General features: G+C 37.9%; 1 protein-coding gene across 1 annotated transcript in view; it reads left to right on the top strand.

The window, feature by feature from the left end:
- The window catches only part of SLC2A13 (solute carrier family 2 member 13), a 332,721-nt gene that overhangs the window by 140,653 nt on the left and 173,539 nt on the right, over positions 1–18,529 (top strand). Inside the window, exon 4 of the mRNA XM_070494235.1 lies at positions 3,382–3,490. Coding sequence (XP_070350336.1) covers positions 3,382–3,490 — 109 coding nt within the window. The remainder of the gene's footprint in view (positions 1–3,381; positions 3,491–18,529) is intronic.

Raw genomic sequence — 18,529 nt, 5'->3', positions numbered from 1 at the left:
AGGGGGAATGCAGATCTCCAGTGTCCTCCCTCTCTGACTCTCTCTCCTCTCTAGCACTCTGCCCTGTGACTCTAGCCACTTTGGCATCCCTGGATTCTGAGCTGCATCCTTTTGATTCAAGAAGACCACCTGGATCTGCCTGGTTTCCCTTCCCTGTGCTCCAACTTGGAAACTTCTTCAAGATGTTAAGCTGGGACAGTTGTAGAGTTCACCTCATTTGTATCCTGAATCTCAGGGGTCACTATCCTTCACTGCATGTTATCCGTTATCATGAGAACTATTGCTTTACACATCTTTGCGTGGCTTTTTAGTTATTTCATGTTGGAGGTAAATTTGATAACTATTACTCCATTTTTGCTGGAAGTAGAAATCAAGAGCTGGGATTTTATACAAAGTGCATTCTAGTGCATTTTTAATCATACCTGGAGAAACTTCTATAGGCTCGACATACAGACAGCCTGTTCTCAGCAATGGCTGCGCTTGTGGGACTGCCCTTTTCCCCTCTGCCACCAGAGTCCCTGCCACACCTGGACAACCATTGTAAAAGTTACAGAGTATGAAGTGTTTGAATGAAGGAAAACATGAACCCGTTTGGGCTTCCTGCATCTATTGTTTTATTTATTATGTGTTACATTTTAAACCCTGTATTTCCAGTCTACCCTTGTTGTTTAGAGGTTTTACTTTTTCTTGTGTGGGAATTTCAACGACACACGTGTTCTTTTGAAAGTTGTATGAAATATTTATGTACACAAAATGTTTTTAATTACAGAAATCAAAAGAAATGTAATAAGTAGAGCGTGACATTTTAAATTTTCACTTACGAACATTCAACCAATTAATGTGTTTGATTCTTATCTTCTGCCTCATGGCTTCTGTGGTATAAAGATTAATGATGGCTTGCATCTGTTAAGTCAGTTTTACTCCTAATAAAGCTAGGTTTATGATTTTAATGAAAGGAAATTCTTTAATTTTGTTTAGGCATAATCAGACGTGCAACTGCTGTGACTGTAATTTATCTGTAAAAAAAAAAAAATCCAGTCTCATAAAGGAACTATCATTGTTTATTTTTGACAGGAAATCCGAACCAAGAGAAAGTCCAAAACCCAAATTTTTAAGAACTAGGGAATAAATATATGGTATTTATGTAATAGTTTATCTCTTGATAGTTTGGCAGGTCAAACTTTGACCTTGATTTGTCATAATTTTCTCTTTGTTTTCCTGCCCTCCAAAATCAGTATCACCTAGTCTGTCCATCAAATCATGGTGCAGTTTAATAGTGAAAGCAGATGCAGCTGTTCAAAGGTTAAAATAGATTTCTTGCAGAAGGCCAATTTCTCATCTGTGGTGGTTACTACAAGCTGAAAGAGCGGTTTTATTTGCTTTGTTGTCATTATTTTTTAAAGTTTCCGTGGTACACAAGGTAAATGATAATCTTTTTTTTCTTTTTTTTAAAGATTGGCACCTGAGCTAACAACTGTTGCCAATCTTTTTTTTTTTCCTGCTTTTTCTTCCCAAATCTCCCCAGTACACAGGTGTATATTTCAGTTGTAGGTCCTTCTAGTTGTGTCATGTGGGATGCTGCCTCAGCGTGGCCTGATGAGCGGTAACCATGTCCGCACCCAGGATCCGAACTAGCAAAACCCTGGGCCACCGAAGCGGAGTGCATGAACTTAACCACTTGGCCACAGGGCTGGCCTCCTGATAATCTTTTTTATTTGAATTTTTTGATTTATGGAAGTAGTAGATGTTTATATGATGCTGTGTATGTTCCTTATTTTGTGGTTCATTTGTAGATATCTAAATTTGTACATGAGCCTGGCATATTCAGACAGTTGATCCAGATATATTTCAAAATTGTCACAGTAAAGTTCTCAAAATCTACCTATTTCACACATCCTTTCTGATACACTAGGTTTTAATACTGCTTTACTTGAATCTAAAGCAATTTGACATTTATAATACTCTCAGCCTGCTTTCTAAGTGGGTTGTCACTGCAGTGAGCTCTGAATGGCCATCAATGCTTCTCTATCTCTTCCTGTCTTCCTGTCTTACTATTTAGGTACAAAACCATTTGCAGTAAATCATGTCTTTGTGCAATTATAATCACCCATGTAGAAATGAATATTTTCACCCCTATAATGTTCGGTTCTAATTAATGCCCTGGCTTGAAATCCCATATTAACTTTAATTGCTGAGACAACAGCATATTCTATTCCACTTCTGTGAACTGGAATATTAAATTTCCAAAAGATTTCTGAAATGGAACTTCCCTGGATTTTACTTTACTTGACTTGGCTTAGGGCTCATTAATGAAACTTGGCCTCCAGGAAAAATGCCTCTTCTTAAGCAATTAATATTCCAGTGATCCCAAGTTATCTCTTCTGACAGCAGGAATACGATAGGTCCTAGGAGTCAACTCTGGCCCCATAAGGACACTCTGTAGAATGCCTCCTAAGGCTAAGGTGAAGGTGTCATTGAAGTACTTCTGAGGACAGAAGGGGCGCTTTCAGTAATTATGCCCAGACAACAGCCGTTAGTAAAGTTAGTCATCTTACTTAAGGCCTCAGAAGTTCAAATCTATAGCTGTCCAGAATTGATCTAGAGTTCTGATATAGAAACGAACGCATCTGCACCATTTTGAAAGCCCATTTATGTTTTGAAATGACCATTGAATACTACTTAGGAAACTTTTCAAAATCCAGAAATACTAGAAATAGTACTCGATATATATGTATATATACACACACACGTATATATATACCTATATAAAAAGACATTAAGTTTTTTTTCTTTTAGTAACTGTTTGGTAACTTTTATTAATAATATCCATTGTAGCCATAGCCAAGTCTGGTGTAATGCCCAAATCCTTAACTTTAGTTGAATAGATTGGGATGAATTTTGTTACTTTATTCAGATAAACTGGAATGAATTCTGTTCCTTCTTTGTTTTTTAATGAATACCATTCTTTTCGTTGATTAAAGCAATTTTGCCAGTGACTTTGTAAGTTGTCCCACACTGAGTGGATTTTAAATAATAATTAATTGCCAAGGAAGTGGAAGAACAAAGAGTGGTTCGTACAGCTTGTAGGGAGTTAAGGAAGAAAAATTTCTGACAGTTACTCTTATATTGGACTTCCTAGTATCCATAAATTGCTTTACCTTGAATTCTCTTGTTGCTTTTACAGTTTAAACTCAAATATGTACTATCTGTTTTAAAAAATATATTGTGCCCAGATTTCTGTAAAAGTAATATGTTCTATTTTAAAATGCCCAGTCATGTTGATTTCACGGAGATTTGGGGAAATTTATCCTTATGGGAATAATTACTATGGGAGCTAAAAATAATAGATGTGTCCTTCTTTTTCTTTCTTTTTTAAAAAAGCTGGACCTGTGATCTGCAGAATGCTGAGTTACCCCCCAACTCGCCGAGCTTTAATTGTGGGTTGTGGCCTACAAATGTTCCAACAGCTCTCAGGCATTAACACCATCATGTATGTATTTCTTTCTGGCTTTTTACTGAAAAGATTGTGAAGGAATTATTTTACATGGGAAAAAGAATAGGACTCTTGGTGCTTTGTTATTAAATGTGTAGGATTCTCCTTTTGGAAGTTACTTGACTTTACAATTTTTTTTAATCCTATCAGTTCGTAACAAGGAGGTGATTTATTTTGTTTGTTGTAATTGTTGGCTTTATTTGATTTCATACAATTTCTTTTTTAAGCCATCCATTACTTCCTTATATTTTGAGCTAATGAATGTTATCATTTTCATAAGTCATTTCTTGATGCTGGTTAGAAAGTAAACCAAAAGGAAGTCACCTGGCAGCCAGCCTGGTGGCACAATGGTTAAGTTTGCACACTCCACTTTGGCGGCCCAGGGTTCACCAGTTCAGATCCTGGTTGCAGACCTGCACACCACTCATCAAGCCATGCTGTGGTGGCGTCCCATGTAACAAAATAGAGGGAGATTGCCACAGATGTTAGTTCAGCAACAATCTTCCTCACCAGAAAAAAAGAGAATCACCTGGCATTGTCAGAGATAAATGGGCACACAGATAACTAGTTCATTTCCTTGTGGGTCGGTCAGTTATGATGTAGTGTGATAACATTAATAGAAGTATGTTTATACAACCAGAGTACAGTGGACTAGAGATGTAGTGTGAGCAGAGAAGTGGGGAAGACACAAAAGTTCCCTGTTTTTTAGTTTGCAGAGTAATCCCCAAAGTTGTATGTGTGTTGGGAGTGGAGCAGGGTGAACAGTAGGGTTCCACTGTGTTTCGTTCATTCAATATTAAATGCATTTTTCGTGGGCTATTTTGTACTAGATACACAGCAATGAATAAGGTAGACATGATCCTTGGCCTCACAGAGTATACAGGCTGGAGGAGGAAACACACGTTGAATAAACTCACAGTTTAATATAGAATTTCAATTGTGATAGGGCTGTACAGGACTGTTCCAATCCTCCACAGAGTAGACTGTTACAATCCTAGGTAAAAGAATGTGAGTTAGAGAAAAGCTTTGAGTTTCTCTGAGAAACTGGTTGTTGGGTGAAAAGCTATTAAGTCTTAGAAGCATTTTCCTCTACCTGTGGTTATAATTATTGTTTAGAAAAATACAAACTGTGTAAAATTAAATTTTACCTGGTAGACCATTTTTTGGGACTCTTGATATGTTCCTTTAAAATTACTTGGGATACAATGAATTATCTAGTGATAATTTGAGAAGAGTGAATTGGTTAAAATAGTGATTAAAAATAATGATGAGGGCCCAATGACCCATTAGATTAAATCAAGATTTGTTTTTTTTTTTTCTTCTCCCCAAAGCCCACCCAGTATATAGTTGTATATTCTAGTTGTGAGTGCCTCTGGTTGTGCTATGTGGGACGCCACCTCAGCATGGCCTGATGAGCGGTGTGCTATGTCCGCGCCCAGGATCTGAACTGGTGAAACCCTGGGCCTCCGAAGTAGAGCGTGCGAACTTAGCCACTCGGCCACGGGGCTGGCCCTTAAATCAAGATTTGTTAAGAATCTCTACTTTAAATCCATCCACACCCTTTATGAAGTTGACTTTAGTCATAATCCTTGTTAGATTACAACTTCCTGGAGTACATTTTTAATGTTTGGTTCTCTCCTCCTTCCCTCTAACATTTACGTTCATTTGTCCTCACCTTTATCACGTCTCTTAGGGCCATCTGTTGGCATAGTGCCCAGCATGTTTGTTTGTTCGTTTTCTGGATGTGGCACATCATGACTGTTCTGAGATGCGTCCACTGTCCTCAGTGTGGTGATGGTATGGAAATGTAACCAGGCTAGTACCAAGCTTTCAAATAATGCAGTGCAGGAATAGCCTTATGTGAATATCTAGTTTATCAACCTAATTTAAAATGTGTTGTGTTTCTGAAAATCTTTTTTGGTGGTTCTGACCTTTTCTAGGCATTTAAATTTGATAAGTTTAAAAACATAGAAAATGAATTTTTGTTGTACTTTTTTGTGTCCCTATAAAACAGGGATCACGGACAGAGCGAACACTAATTGATGGATAGTGGTTGAGGCCAGTGTGTTCCTAGTTGAAAGGATTATCATAGTCCATTTGTGATATCTAGTGTAAAATGTGCTGATTAAGGTTTTCAAATTTTAATAAAGCGTTCATCTCTTCAAATCCTGTCTTTCCACAGTGAGATCAGGTGATGTGAGTATAAAGAGCCTGAGATTCCTTAAGCTTTATGAGTAGTCATTAATGTGCTTTGCCTGTCACAGACTGTACATGATATAGGTAATGTCATACAGCTTTTGTGTGCAGTTGAGTATTAATCCTAGAAAGTAGTAAGAATAAGGTAAATGATGGTTAAATTTAGGTTGTGTCTACATGATGCAAAACAGCTAGTCAATTCCCTGAAGAAATTAATATGACATTAATGTCTGGAGGTTAGAGGTTTAGGTGTTTAAATGATATGATACCTATGCTAAGTAGCTGTTGATTATTCATAGTTCGCAATTTCAGACATTCATAATTTAAGCCCATAAAACTTAGTGTAAATCAATTTCATTGTAATAGATTGCACTACTGTCATTATCTGGGTGGAAAATGGCTAATCTAGGGTTCTCATATAATGTGTTTTCTTCTACTCCCTCTAGTCTGTATTTGTGTGTGTGTGCATGTGTATGTATCTTTTTCCATTATTCTTAAGATTCACTAAATACTATCATAAATTTTGTTTCTTCTAGTTTAAAGTAATCTCTTAATTGGTGCCTAGTAGTTTATTTTCTGTTGTTTTTAGTAGAAAATATTGATTCTATATTTTTTATTTTAAAACATGTTATTTTGTTAATTTAGAGTTCTGTTTTTGTGGATATTTCATGATGTATATTTCATTACTCTTCCTCTTTGTTTCCAGCTTCTTCCCTTTGAAATGGGAAATAAAATAGGTAGTGCTCTGCTATATCCACAACCCAAACCTAATATCTGTAGAAGTTGAAATGTTTTTATAAAATCCATCTTTCACCCCAAAGTGTGTGTGAACCTGAAATATGAGGTATTTTGAATTCTATTTCTTACTAAGAAAAGTTCATAGAAAGGTCATATGGAAAAATATTGAAAGATAAATTGTCCTTAAAATCGTGTTACATAATCTTACCATGTTTAGTTTTCTCTCTTCTTCCTCATAGCATCTTTATTTCTATCTCCTTGACCTATTTAATATCCCATCTCAGTCAAGGAAATAGATTTTCTTCTTGGAATATTTGATTTTCTCATCCTCTACCATCAAAAAAAAAATATATATATAGTGTATGTATATATCTAAGTATCTTTCAGTGTATGATAACTCATGTTTATATCCTAACTCATACCTTATCATCCTCTATCCTATCGAACAGAGGACTTCTAACTTCTTAAAACCATTACGTACTTCAAACATGACATTTAACTTTTAGAAGAGATGATTTTCTAATATAGTTCTAATCACTGAATAATTTTAAACACACAGCTGAATAGATTATTCTCTATTCACAAGAGAGAAAGAACAGACCAAATGGAGTACTAGCTTTCCTGATAGAAAAGTGTTGATATTATTGTACTGTATCTCAGAGACCAATAAAACATTTCCACATGTGTCAAAATAAAGGGGAGAGGAGTGATAGATGAAGATAATGATAATTAACATGAAGAAAACTCTCTTAAATTCCCATGGTGATCTATTCTAAACCTAGTTATAATGTCAATAATTTTCTATTTTCTATCTAAGGAATTTTATCTGATAGATATTAACAAATGGACCCTTTCCACATTATTATTATTACAACCAAAATGTGTGTGTGAATAATTAGGTAGGTAGATAGGGAGAAAGAGAAAGAGAAAGAAAATACCAGGGTTTGATAAACTATATTGTGATATATTCTGATAAACATATAATCAATCCACTTTGGACAGGTGGACGGTATCAGATTTTTATCTGGGAGGACCAAGTGGTTACGTGGCTCATTTTAAGGTTACACAGAAAATCAATAGTAAAGAGAAGAAGGAAATCCAGAATTTTAAGCTTTTGAGTCGGCTTCAGGTAAAAAGGATTGTAGGGGAATAAACTTCTTTTGGACACTCTGTTCTAGTCCTATGCTTTGAAGCTACTCTTCTTTTAGATTAATACTCCCAGATTCATCTCTTATTACTCTTCCCTTTTCTATTAAAAGCATGGGTGGGAAATGGGCAATTAAATTGGATAGGCAGATTATTCTTACTTCTGTAACTGCTTTACTCATATCCCCAGGAGATTACTTCTTCCATTGTATTTACATAATAAAGACCTTTGAAAAACGTGCCCGGGTAATAATAATGTTAATAGCTATCATTTGTTGAGCATTAAATACCAGGTGCCACTCTACCATGTATTAAGTCAATACATATTAACGGAAAATAAAAAAATAGGATAAAACTGTTAGCCCCTCTAATGGTGTAATTATTTGTTGTTGCCATGATAATAACAGAGATTTTTACTGTTTTACATATATAACACTATAAAATATTTTAACACACATGATCTCTCCTGATCGTCATAAAAATCCTGTCAAGTAGGCAGGACAGTCCTTCTTTTAATTCTCCAGCTAGGCAATCTCGTGCTTAATGAGTTATGTGACTTGTCACTGTCACACACAGAACTAATCAGTTTTAGAGCTGAGGGTGGAACCCTGATTTTCTGACTCCAGATCACCTGGGCTACCCTCTAGTTGCAGATCGCCCAAAATGCCCAGAGCTGACTGTTTAAAGCTTGTTTGGGAGTAATGTAAGGTGAAAAGTCAAAGTTAGTGGAATACAATACCATCCAAGGATAAAAATCTAAAATGACTGTATGCTCATGAAATTGCATCCATCTCAAGAATCATAAAACTCATCAAATTCTTTAATCTGCTGGTACCCAGTTAAGTCCTGATCTAGAGCTCCTGGCAAGCCAGTTTGATGGTTGGATGAGTCATTTATATTTGTTAATCATATTTAATTAATTTAATTTCCTAAGTGCGATATGTCTGAATCTGTTCCATTCTCGTATTTTATCCTCAACAAGCTCTCCTAGTATAAAAAATTACCATGCAATCAGGAAACATGGCACAACAAGCAGGCATGGCCAGATGGTGCTAAATGTAGAGAAAAATAAATGTGACAGAAAATAAGAAGAAAAGAATAAGGATTCATGTGCTCTCATGTTGTAAATCTGAACCAGAGGGGAGGTTTTGCTGTCTGAAATCTTCAGCAGGCAGGGTGAATGGACCAAAGCACCAGCTCAGTAATGTGAGTCTTTCTCCTCTCTCTGCCTCCTCAGTAAGGCTCTGAACATAATCCAAAAAGCTATTGAAAGATAATATGTTTATCTCATTGGAGTGTTTCAAGATGAGTGTATTTTAGTCATTTGTGTTCATTGGATGAAAGTCACTGAATTGATGAGAAAATGTTTAGGTCCATGGTTCACTCTTTTAAAGAGGAGTTTAATGTTCTTGGAAGAATATTGACCCAGGAATCAGGAGAATTAGTTTCAAGGTCTGTCTCCACCGTGGGACTTTGAGCATGCCAGTTAATTGCCTTCATTCTAATTACCTGTAAAGTGAAGTAGATGGACTTTAATGTTCATTTGCATGAGGAAAAATGGAGTTTCAAATAGATGTGGAAGCTAAAACATTGTGTTTGAAATACTTTAAACCTTTCTTGGACAAAAAGCTATCAGACTCTAGGAGATCATTCTAGTCTAAAAAGAAAAATCTATTTTGTTCACATAAATTTTGAAAGATTTATTAAATGCTTACCACATGCTAAGCATTATCCTAAATGCCGATCATTATCCTAGATGCTTAGCTTCTTATATGTTAAGACTACATATTTATTTACCAACAGTATCTTTGAAGAAGGATGATCTTGGTTAAGGTTCTTTGTGCCTCTCTATCCCAAGATTGTGTAGCAGACCTATAATCTGACATGAAAGAACTTTCCTTGGCTTCCGTAATGTTGTAAGGGTACACTCAAGCCTAGTGAACTTCACTGGCCTCTCAAATCCTGTAGATATAGAATACAAGGGAAAGGATGCATCTTCTACCTCTGGAGTCTAAAGCCATTTTTGGTGCAGAGAGATCACTATCCTAACATACAAAACACAGCATCATTCTCACCAGGTGAGGCTCTGAACAGAATGACTTCGAAGTGGAACCGTCAGGGTGCTCCTCATTACTTTCCATTTCCCTATGTATATTTTGGACACCTGTCTTTGTTTGGGTTCCCCAGAACAGATCCTAAGACAAAGACTTGGATGCAGATGATTTTGGGGGATGATACCAAGAAGCATGAGTAAGAAAATGGGGAAGTGTGGTAGGCGGGGAATGCAGTAAAGGTGGCACTGGTAAGCAGGTTATCTGAGTAAGCAATTAGCTCAATCCTGCTGAGGAATAGTGTAGAATGTGCTTCAGAACTGTTCCAGGGGTATTTATTCATGATCCCTAGTCCCTCAACATGAGGGTTGCCCCTGCAGGTGGTCAGCACAGTCCTTCTGGGCTTCCCTCGACAATCTTCTATGGAGCCAGAACTCTAAGGCAGGAAGTTTAACTAGAAAGTGTCAGATTCTGTGGTGAGTTTCTGTGACACCTGCAAGGGAATTCAGAGAGGGGCTGAGAGCATATGGGGCAGGGCATTAAGAGCATCTGTTTAAAATCCTGCATCTTCGAATATGTGTAAAAATAAATTTACATGATATGGACATGAACTTTCTTAATACCTTTCATGGATATAGCAAATTCATTTTTAGTGAAAAAAAGTCACTAACCCTGTAGAAAGTAAGCAATAAAATTGAAGTTACATAAGAAATGATGAGTGTATGTTTTCTTGAATATTATAATCTTTTGTTTTCTTTGTATAATTTACAAATAATTTTGTCCTATCACAGGAATCTTAAAATTCTATCTCCTAAAGTGTTCATTTATTTATTCCTTCAACTAACATTTACTATATTGTTGATAAAACTTCAAATATTTGGAAACTTGGTGCCAGCCCAGTGACGTGGTATTGAAGTTCACACGCTCCTCTTCAGCAGCCCAGGGTTCATGGGTTTGGATCCCAGGTGTGGATGTAGGCACCGCTCATTAAGCCATGCTGTGATGGCATCCCATATACAAAAAATAGGGGAAGATTGGCACAGATGTTAGCTCAGGACCAGTCTTCCTCACACACACACACAAAAAAGGAAACTATAATTCTTGTCTTTGAGAAGTCTGTATTCTATCTGAGCAGATAGGCACAATTACAGTATGGCATTATAAGAACCAAATTAATATGCTGTAGGAACACACAAAAATGTGGGACTAATTCTTCCTGGAACGTGAAGAGGGCACATATAAATGATTTTTTATTATATTTTTAAAAACTCCTTTCTATAGAGTTTTTGTCTGGGTGGAAACATGATACATCAAATATTAACACAACCTTTGGTGTTAGATCTGAATTTGAATCCAAACCCATCACACTTGCTGGCTGTGTAAGACCCAACAAGCTCCTTAACTTCTTAGAGCCTCGGTGATCTGGAAATCAGGAATAATACCTCCCGTAATTCTTATGGTGATTAAGTGAAATGGCATATATGGTTCGGGCCCATGGGAAGAACTGAGTCCATGTTAATTAGCTTCCCTTTTGCTCACTGTGTATTGTAGTATAGAAATCCACAGGGCTTTGTGGAAAGCAAGGACATTCCACAGTTAACCCATCCTCTTTGTCCCACACCCATCACTCCAGGATTTGAGGCATCCTTTTTAGACACAAAATTGTTATAATACCTTCTTTCCTGCATCTATTTTCAAAATATAGAAAGGAATCTTAATAGTGTTTTTCTTTAAGTAACTTACAGATGTGGTAGGAGTGTTGTCCACTTCGGTATTAAGTGATTTCTTTTCATCTTAAGTTTAAGTCAGGGAGAAAAGACCTCAATGACCTTTGAACGATAAGAGCTAATAATGCCTCCTTAGGAGATAAGGGATCTGTGGCTAAGTATTCTCTATGTAGCGTGACTTGTGGTTTACATCAAAAGATTGTCCAGTCCTTTTGGTGTGCTTTCTGAATCAGATATGAATTTAAGGTTCTGTGGTACTTAGTGGAAATTTATCTCCATGGTTTGTAAAGTATCATCAACGAAGATTTTGGGTTCCCTAGGACATCTTTGGTAACATGAAAACATGATTTCTTTGCCTACCCTTTCTCTGACTCAGGTGTTTTACTGAAAGATAAATAGAAATGCTGTTAATGAGTTGAAATAGCAGCATGAAATCCAGGATTGTGCACTGAAAATAGGCTTGCTGTGTTGATAACAGTAGAACCTTGCCCGCCAAATCATACGTAAATTTGAGAGTAAACAGTCCGATTAATTCTGGGTAGCCTTTTATAAAATTGTAGGAATGTTCACTTCTTAATTCATTCTTTAAACAAATAGGTGGAAGGCACTCTGCCAGGGGCTAGAGATACACAATATGACTTAGCCCATCTCCAGGGAACTTTGGTCTTTTCCCCTTATCTTCAAAGGATATGCTGTCACTTGTCTTGAAAAGTTGCTTTGAAGATGGAATGAGGCAGTAAAATGCCTGCCATGTAGGAGATACTCAGAGGATGTTGGGGAGTTTGGTTCTCTTCTTTCCACACTCACGTTTGTTGTCCTCTCAAAAAGTCTGTTACCCGGGCTCTCCTCACTTGGCCATGGTTCTTAAAAAATTTTCCCGTATTGGCTCATCACAGCATTTTGTCTTGAATCTCCTTCATGGCTTTTCTTACTCAATTTGCACCTTAACGTTGGTGCTCCCCAGACCTTGACTTAAATTCTGCTGGGAGATTTCATCTACTCCCATGGTTTCAATAGCCATCTCCATGTTGGAGATGACCTAATCTACACTTCCCTATCAGAACTCCTCTGGGATGCACAGCCATATCCAACTGCTGGACATTTTTACTTGGATATCCTACTCTCATCAATCTCTACATGTTCCAAACTGAATCCCTATCATTTCCCACCAATTCTGCCCTCCTTTTATAATTCCCATCTCAGTGAGGGGTATGACCAGTAGGTGCCCAAGACTAGCTGGGGAGCCAACACATCCAAATCTAGCCAGTTACAATTTCCTTCCATTTTACTTCCTTGACATCTCATATCCTCCTCCTTCTCTTCATTTTCATTATCTGTCTAAGTTCAGGCCCTGCTTTAGTCAGGGTTCATTGTATTTGCAAGTAACAGAATCCCGCTCAAACCTAGCTTAAGAAAATAAGGGAGTTTACAATAACGGCCCGGGGCTGAAGGCAGGAAGTGCAGCTGGGCTTGGCAAGGGGCTAAACTGGAAACTGGAGAGTCACTTCTCAGCCTCTGTGTCCACATGGTATTTGGTCCTTGTTTGTCTCTGGCTGTGTGCATCCTCTTCCCTCTTTCTCTTTGAGATCTTCCTCTGGTTTTGTTCATGCGTGGTCACACTCTGACACCATAACCTTGGAAGTACTTCTAAGTTTAAGCATCCACAATGGATAGACTGGAATTGTCCCAATTCCTACTTCCTAAGAGAGGAAAATCAAAGTGGGCCTACCTTAGCCCAAGCCAGAGGCCAGAGGGCTGGGCAACACTGTAGGAGGAGATGCGCAGAGGATTTTTCTGCCTTAAATCTAACCTCCCTCAGTTTTTCCTTCTTATCTCTGCCTGTGAACTTTCTGAAACAAAATCAAATCATATCCTATCTTGACTTAAAATCATTTAATGGTTCCTACAGCTTTCAGAGGAGCTCAGAGTCTGGAGCCCTTCATGGCCTGACTTTTGTCCACCTCTGCACTATCCCCTGTCCAGCCACTTCCCACATGCTCTGCCTCCTGCTGTACAGAATGTCCTGGAGTTCTGGCAATGATTGAAGCCATTCCAACCTCGGTGCCTTCCTACAGACCTTTCTCCTAGCTGAAATATCCAGCTTACCCTAAAAGACCGCCAAACTCAGGTCCCATGCCAGCTCCCTGCACCCGTGGGCTAATTTAGATGATCCTCCGTGGCCTCCGGTAGCATTCTGAGTAGAGTTATCTGTCATAACAGTTATTATGCTTTATTATAACTGCAGATTTATCTGTTTCTTTGAAAAGACCATGCAAATAATAAAATTGCCCCCCTTACAGTACTCCCCAATGAGAGCCAGCTAGATTTTTGTTACTACTGACTGTTTTGGTTTGGTTTTCTTCACGTAGCAGGGTCATAGCATGGTGTTAGAATTGGATCTGTCTTCTTCTGACTGTAAGTGTCTTCCCTAACTAGTTTGCAGATATGACCTCAGGAAAACAAAAGCCACAGAATTCAAGATTTGAGGGCAGGATCTTTCAAAACCACTGCCAAATGAGTCCTGATCTTTAGAATTAGTGACAAGCTATAACGACATTTCCAGTGATTTATAACATTGAATAGATACTCTTTAAGTTTCGTTTAGGTTTCAACACTGAAGACCCCATGACAGAAATTCTGCAAGTCAGATCTCTTGGTTCCTTCTCAGGGCAACTGAATAGCTAAGTTAGTGACTTGTATTCAAGTTTGTGATTATGCTTCCTGTGGCTGATAGAATTGCAGGATTTGAAATGCTATTAAGCTGCTCAATGCAAGACAGATAGTCTAATGACATGTCATTCATGGCAAGGAGAAAAATGAACAGTGTCTCTTGCTGGGACATCTTCATTTATTTGGATAAGATTATTTTTTACTGGGCAGATTAAAATATACAGCACTAAATATAAGGTGCTCCTATTTCCATTTCTGTAAAAACACACACTACTTGAAAATAGAAAACATATAAAGTAGATTTAACTATGCGGTTTGAACTTTAGTTTCCTGCATAGAATTAACAGCCTCTTACTAGACTTCTAATGGTCTTCTTCAACTTCCTTAAGGTTCTCCCCTCAGCCACTTATCATAAGTATATTTGAGAATTTAATCATGTATCTAGGACTATTTGAAAAGACTAAATTTAGCCCCTAGGCATGTTTTCTTTAGAAAGTGCAGAATGTTTGCACCTGTTAAATTTCACATTAAAGTCCAGATTTCAGGAGACTGCATTGCCTTTTAGAGCGTGTCCGCTTCAGTTCCCACATCCCTTGCTACTCCCTGTGGTCAGGCCCCATCAAGGATGTTGAGATTGTGCCACCTGCCCTAAGGAATCAACATTCAATTAGTATTCTCCTTGGAACTTTCCCCATGTATGTCCTGTTCAGGGCTGGGTCAAGATGAGGGCAGACAATTAGATTGCTCTGATTTCAGGAATAGAAATAAAAGTCTAGTCATTACAACATTAGCTATGGACCTTTGTAAAATGTTCAGTTACATTTTTCACCCCCAAGGCCTTCATTTCACATTTCTTAAAAAAGTTTTTTGAGGCTAAGTGGATGAGAGTCCCATTTGCCAACACCTTGCAATCACTTTTGTCTAAGAGGGAGTATGTTATAGCTGACTTTGAAATTAGATCTATCCAGTAATGTTAGAATTAAATGAGATATCTTTAAGGTACTCTAACGTGACTAACTCATAGCACTGTATTATTTATTATAGTACGATTTTATTTGGCATCAGACAGACCTGGAGTCAAATTTTATCATGTTTCCTGACTAGGCGTGCTACTTCGAGTAACTTTACATGGCCAGTCTAAGTCTCAGCTTTCTTATTTGCAAAAGGGGTAGAACCTATCTTTCAGGGTGGTTGTGTTTTCCCTCGTTCTTCCCCATCTCAGTGGGTGGCACTATCATCTATCTAGTTTCTAAGGCCCCATATCCAGGAATCATCTTCAGTTTTCTTTTCTTCTTACTCCTCACATCCGGTTCTCCAGTAAGTCTTAGCTCTAAAACCGGGATTCCCAAACCATGCAGAGACATGAGACACTCCTCACAGGGGAGCTGTGGGATATTTTAAATTTGTGAGGGAAACACTGACATGCTCAGGCTACTACTATTAAGTAGTTTTTACCATAATAAACAGAACCATTAAGTATTTGTTTTGCCTTAGAGGTGCTGCGAAAAAAATTACTGAGACACTAAGGGGTCCATGAAGCAAGAAAGTTTGGGAACTTCAGCTCTATCACATAGCAAATATCTTTCCCTTTATCTTCATCTCCACTACTACCAGCCATCCTAGACTTCATTTCTTCTGGCTTGTTTATTGCATTAGCCAATCTCCTACCTGGTCTTCCTGTTTCAATGTTTACCTCCATAAGCCGTTCTCCATAGAGCAGCCAGAATGGCCTTTGAAAAATATAAATAAGATCTTAACTCTCCACTACTCAGAAACTTCTGGTAGCTCTCCATCACACGTAAAGTCAACCCAGCTCTTCACCATGGTCCACAGACTCTACCCATCTGGCCCCTATCTGTCCACCATCCTCGTCTCCTACCACTCACCCCACCATTCACTAAGGCTCAGCCACAGCAGCTTTGTTTCTTTTCTTCTATCTGTTTCTCACACTCTCCAAGTCTGTCCCTACCTTAGAGACTTTGCAGTCGCTTTTCCTTCTGCCTGGGAAGATCTTACCCTGGATCTTCCCTGTGGCTGGTTCTTGTCTAAATTTAAATGTCACCATCTCAGATAGACCTTGACTCTATTCAAAATAGCCACCTATCACTGTCACCTCTCACTCACTGAAGAAAAGATCATATTTTCTTTATACTATTTATCACTGCCTAAAATTCTCCTCTTTGTTTACTTGTTTATTAAGCTCATTAGAACAGAGCACTCATCTGTTGTGTTCACCTTTGAATTGTTCCCAGAACACAGTAGGCACTCAGAAAATATTGGTTGCATTGGAAATGTAGACAAATGCTTGTTCTATTTCCCTTCTTCAGAACCAGACAGTGTCATTGATGATCATGTGCCCATTGCTATTTCTTTATAGTAAAGTCTTGCTGAAATTTTGAAGGCTGGAGAACTAAGTGTTTTGGGGGTTATCTTGCTGCAATAGTCGAGAAAGGAAATGCAGTAATATTGCGCTCTGCCTTTCTTTGAAGTGCCTGACTTTTCCAAATCCTTAGTATGCTGATTAAACAACTGAGAAATCTCTTTTCTGTTTTCTTCTTTACCTGAAACTCTGGATTGGCAAGCCTCCCAGTTGGAGAAGTACCGGAGGAGTATATAGTAAAATCAAAATCACCCTTGTATACCACTCATTCCATTAAAACATAGAACTGAAAACATCATGGACAACAGATGTTTATATAGCCTTTGGGTTTATCTTTTCACCTCTTCTAGGAAATGAATGAACTAGATTGCCAAATTATATTGTGCGGGGTCTGTTTGCAGTTCAGTGAGGTGAAACTTTGCAACAATCAGAAAAGAAAAGAAAAGAATAGCTACATGAGTAAGAAAACGAGGACTCCATGAATGGACATCCATACCATAGTGTTATATACAATAAATTAGAACTATAATGTAATTAGGACAAAATGCAAACAGGTCAATTTGGGTAAGTATTTACAATTGTAGGTATTTATATTCTGGCTGTTTGTTTTGTGGGACCGTCTTTCTTTCATTAATCTTTACAGAGTCTGCCTCTAACTTACTAATTGGCTGTTTTCTACAGATTTAAAGTTCAGTTGGAAATTGAGAATTATTTCTCAATGGGAACTGTGTGGCTATGTTAAGCTGGTACACAAAATTCCCTTATGCCTTACCGTATCTGAAATATTGAAACGATCATATTATTGCTGTTATGGCAAAACTTCCAAGTTACAATTCAAGTGTATTTCCCCCCAGCCTGGAACTGCCATAGCACCAGCTCCAGATGGGAGTGGAATCAAAGAGCACAGATGCTCAGGAGGCCCAGGCTTCTCAAGGTGCTGGTACAGGTGTGGGTGTAGGTAAGTGCTAGACCCTATCAGCAGGTGAATAGGCGCACAGGAGAGGGAGTGGCAACAGCAAAGGCATCAGCAAGGGCAGCTGGTTCTAGTGATGAGAACTCTGGTCATAGTAGGGTGTTCATCTTGCCCCTGGTAGGGGAGGAAGGAAGTAGATGATCTTTATAGTGTTCTGACAGCAACTGTTAAGAGATGAAGAGGGCATAAGATCTTCCCATGGATCACTTGTTAATAAGTTGTATGTTTGTATGTAAATGATTATCTCTAATATGGATCTATTTGTTGATAATTCAAATTATTTCTACAATCAGCACAGTGAAACAAATGTTCCTATTTTGCTGATTTTAAGGGCTTTTTTCAATAAACAAGAGACTGTACAGTTGAAATTGGGTCATTATGTGGTGGATTACAAAAAGTTACAGTCTTGTTTTAAGGTTATTTATATTTTTTTATTTTCAGTTTAATTTTTATCATAGTATTACATATACAGAAGTAAAGGTAGTATAGATTTTATCTTGGAAGGCAATTGTCCCTGTCCCTCTCTTCCTCTACCTCAGGTTCTAGTCTCCAGGGGCAATTGCTTTCACTTCTTTTAGATATTTCTTTCTGTATTAACATTTGTATATCTAAATAAATAATATTTATATAATTTTTATTGATTTCAATTTTTGAAATTCTATATTGATTTTCCATATGGAAGATGACATACTTCTTCAGCCACCAGCCTCCCCATTTACATTCACACATGCCCCTTCTCCCCCACCTTATAGTTATATCTCAAGTCTTTGGGTTAATTGATATTCACGGTTTTCATCATTATTCATGTTTTCATCATTCCAGAAATACTGTTTCCAACTGAGCAGCTCAGTGCACTGTGAATGCGTGTACCTCACTGCTGTGCTACGTACCCTCCATCCTTCCTCACCTTGCTCTCTGCGCCGGAGCCTGACCTGGTGAACTGACCAGTACATTTGTACCAATGTTTTTTTCTCCCCATAGTAAAGAATTGCCTCCTTCCTTAATTTACTCCATGTTCAGTGTACCCCTCCTTAGTCCTTTCTGTGCACTCTTCACCGGAACTGTAAACCCCCTCTCTTTATGGTTAAACCTAATTAGAAACATCAAGAAATCCAGCCTTGTGATTCTGCTTCATCACCTCTCACCTTTCTTGCA

This window comes from Equus asinus, chromosome 22 (assembly GCF_041296235.1).
Source record: "Equus asinus isolate D_3611 breed Donkey chromosome 22, EquAss-T2T_v2, whole genome shotgun sequence".
Classification (NCBI taxonomy): domain Eukaryota; kingdom Metazoa; phylum Chordata; class Mammalia; order Perissodactyla; family Equidae; genus Equus; species Equus asinus.
Note: the sequence above shows the minus strand (reverse complement) of the source record. Positions and strands in the feature narration are given on the sequence as shown.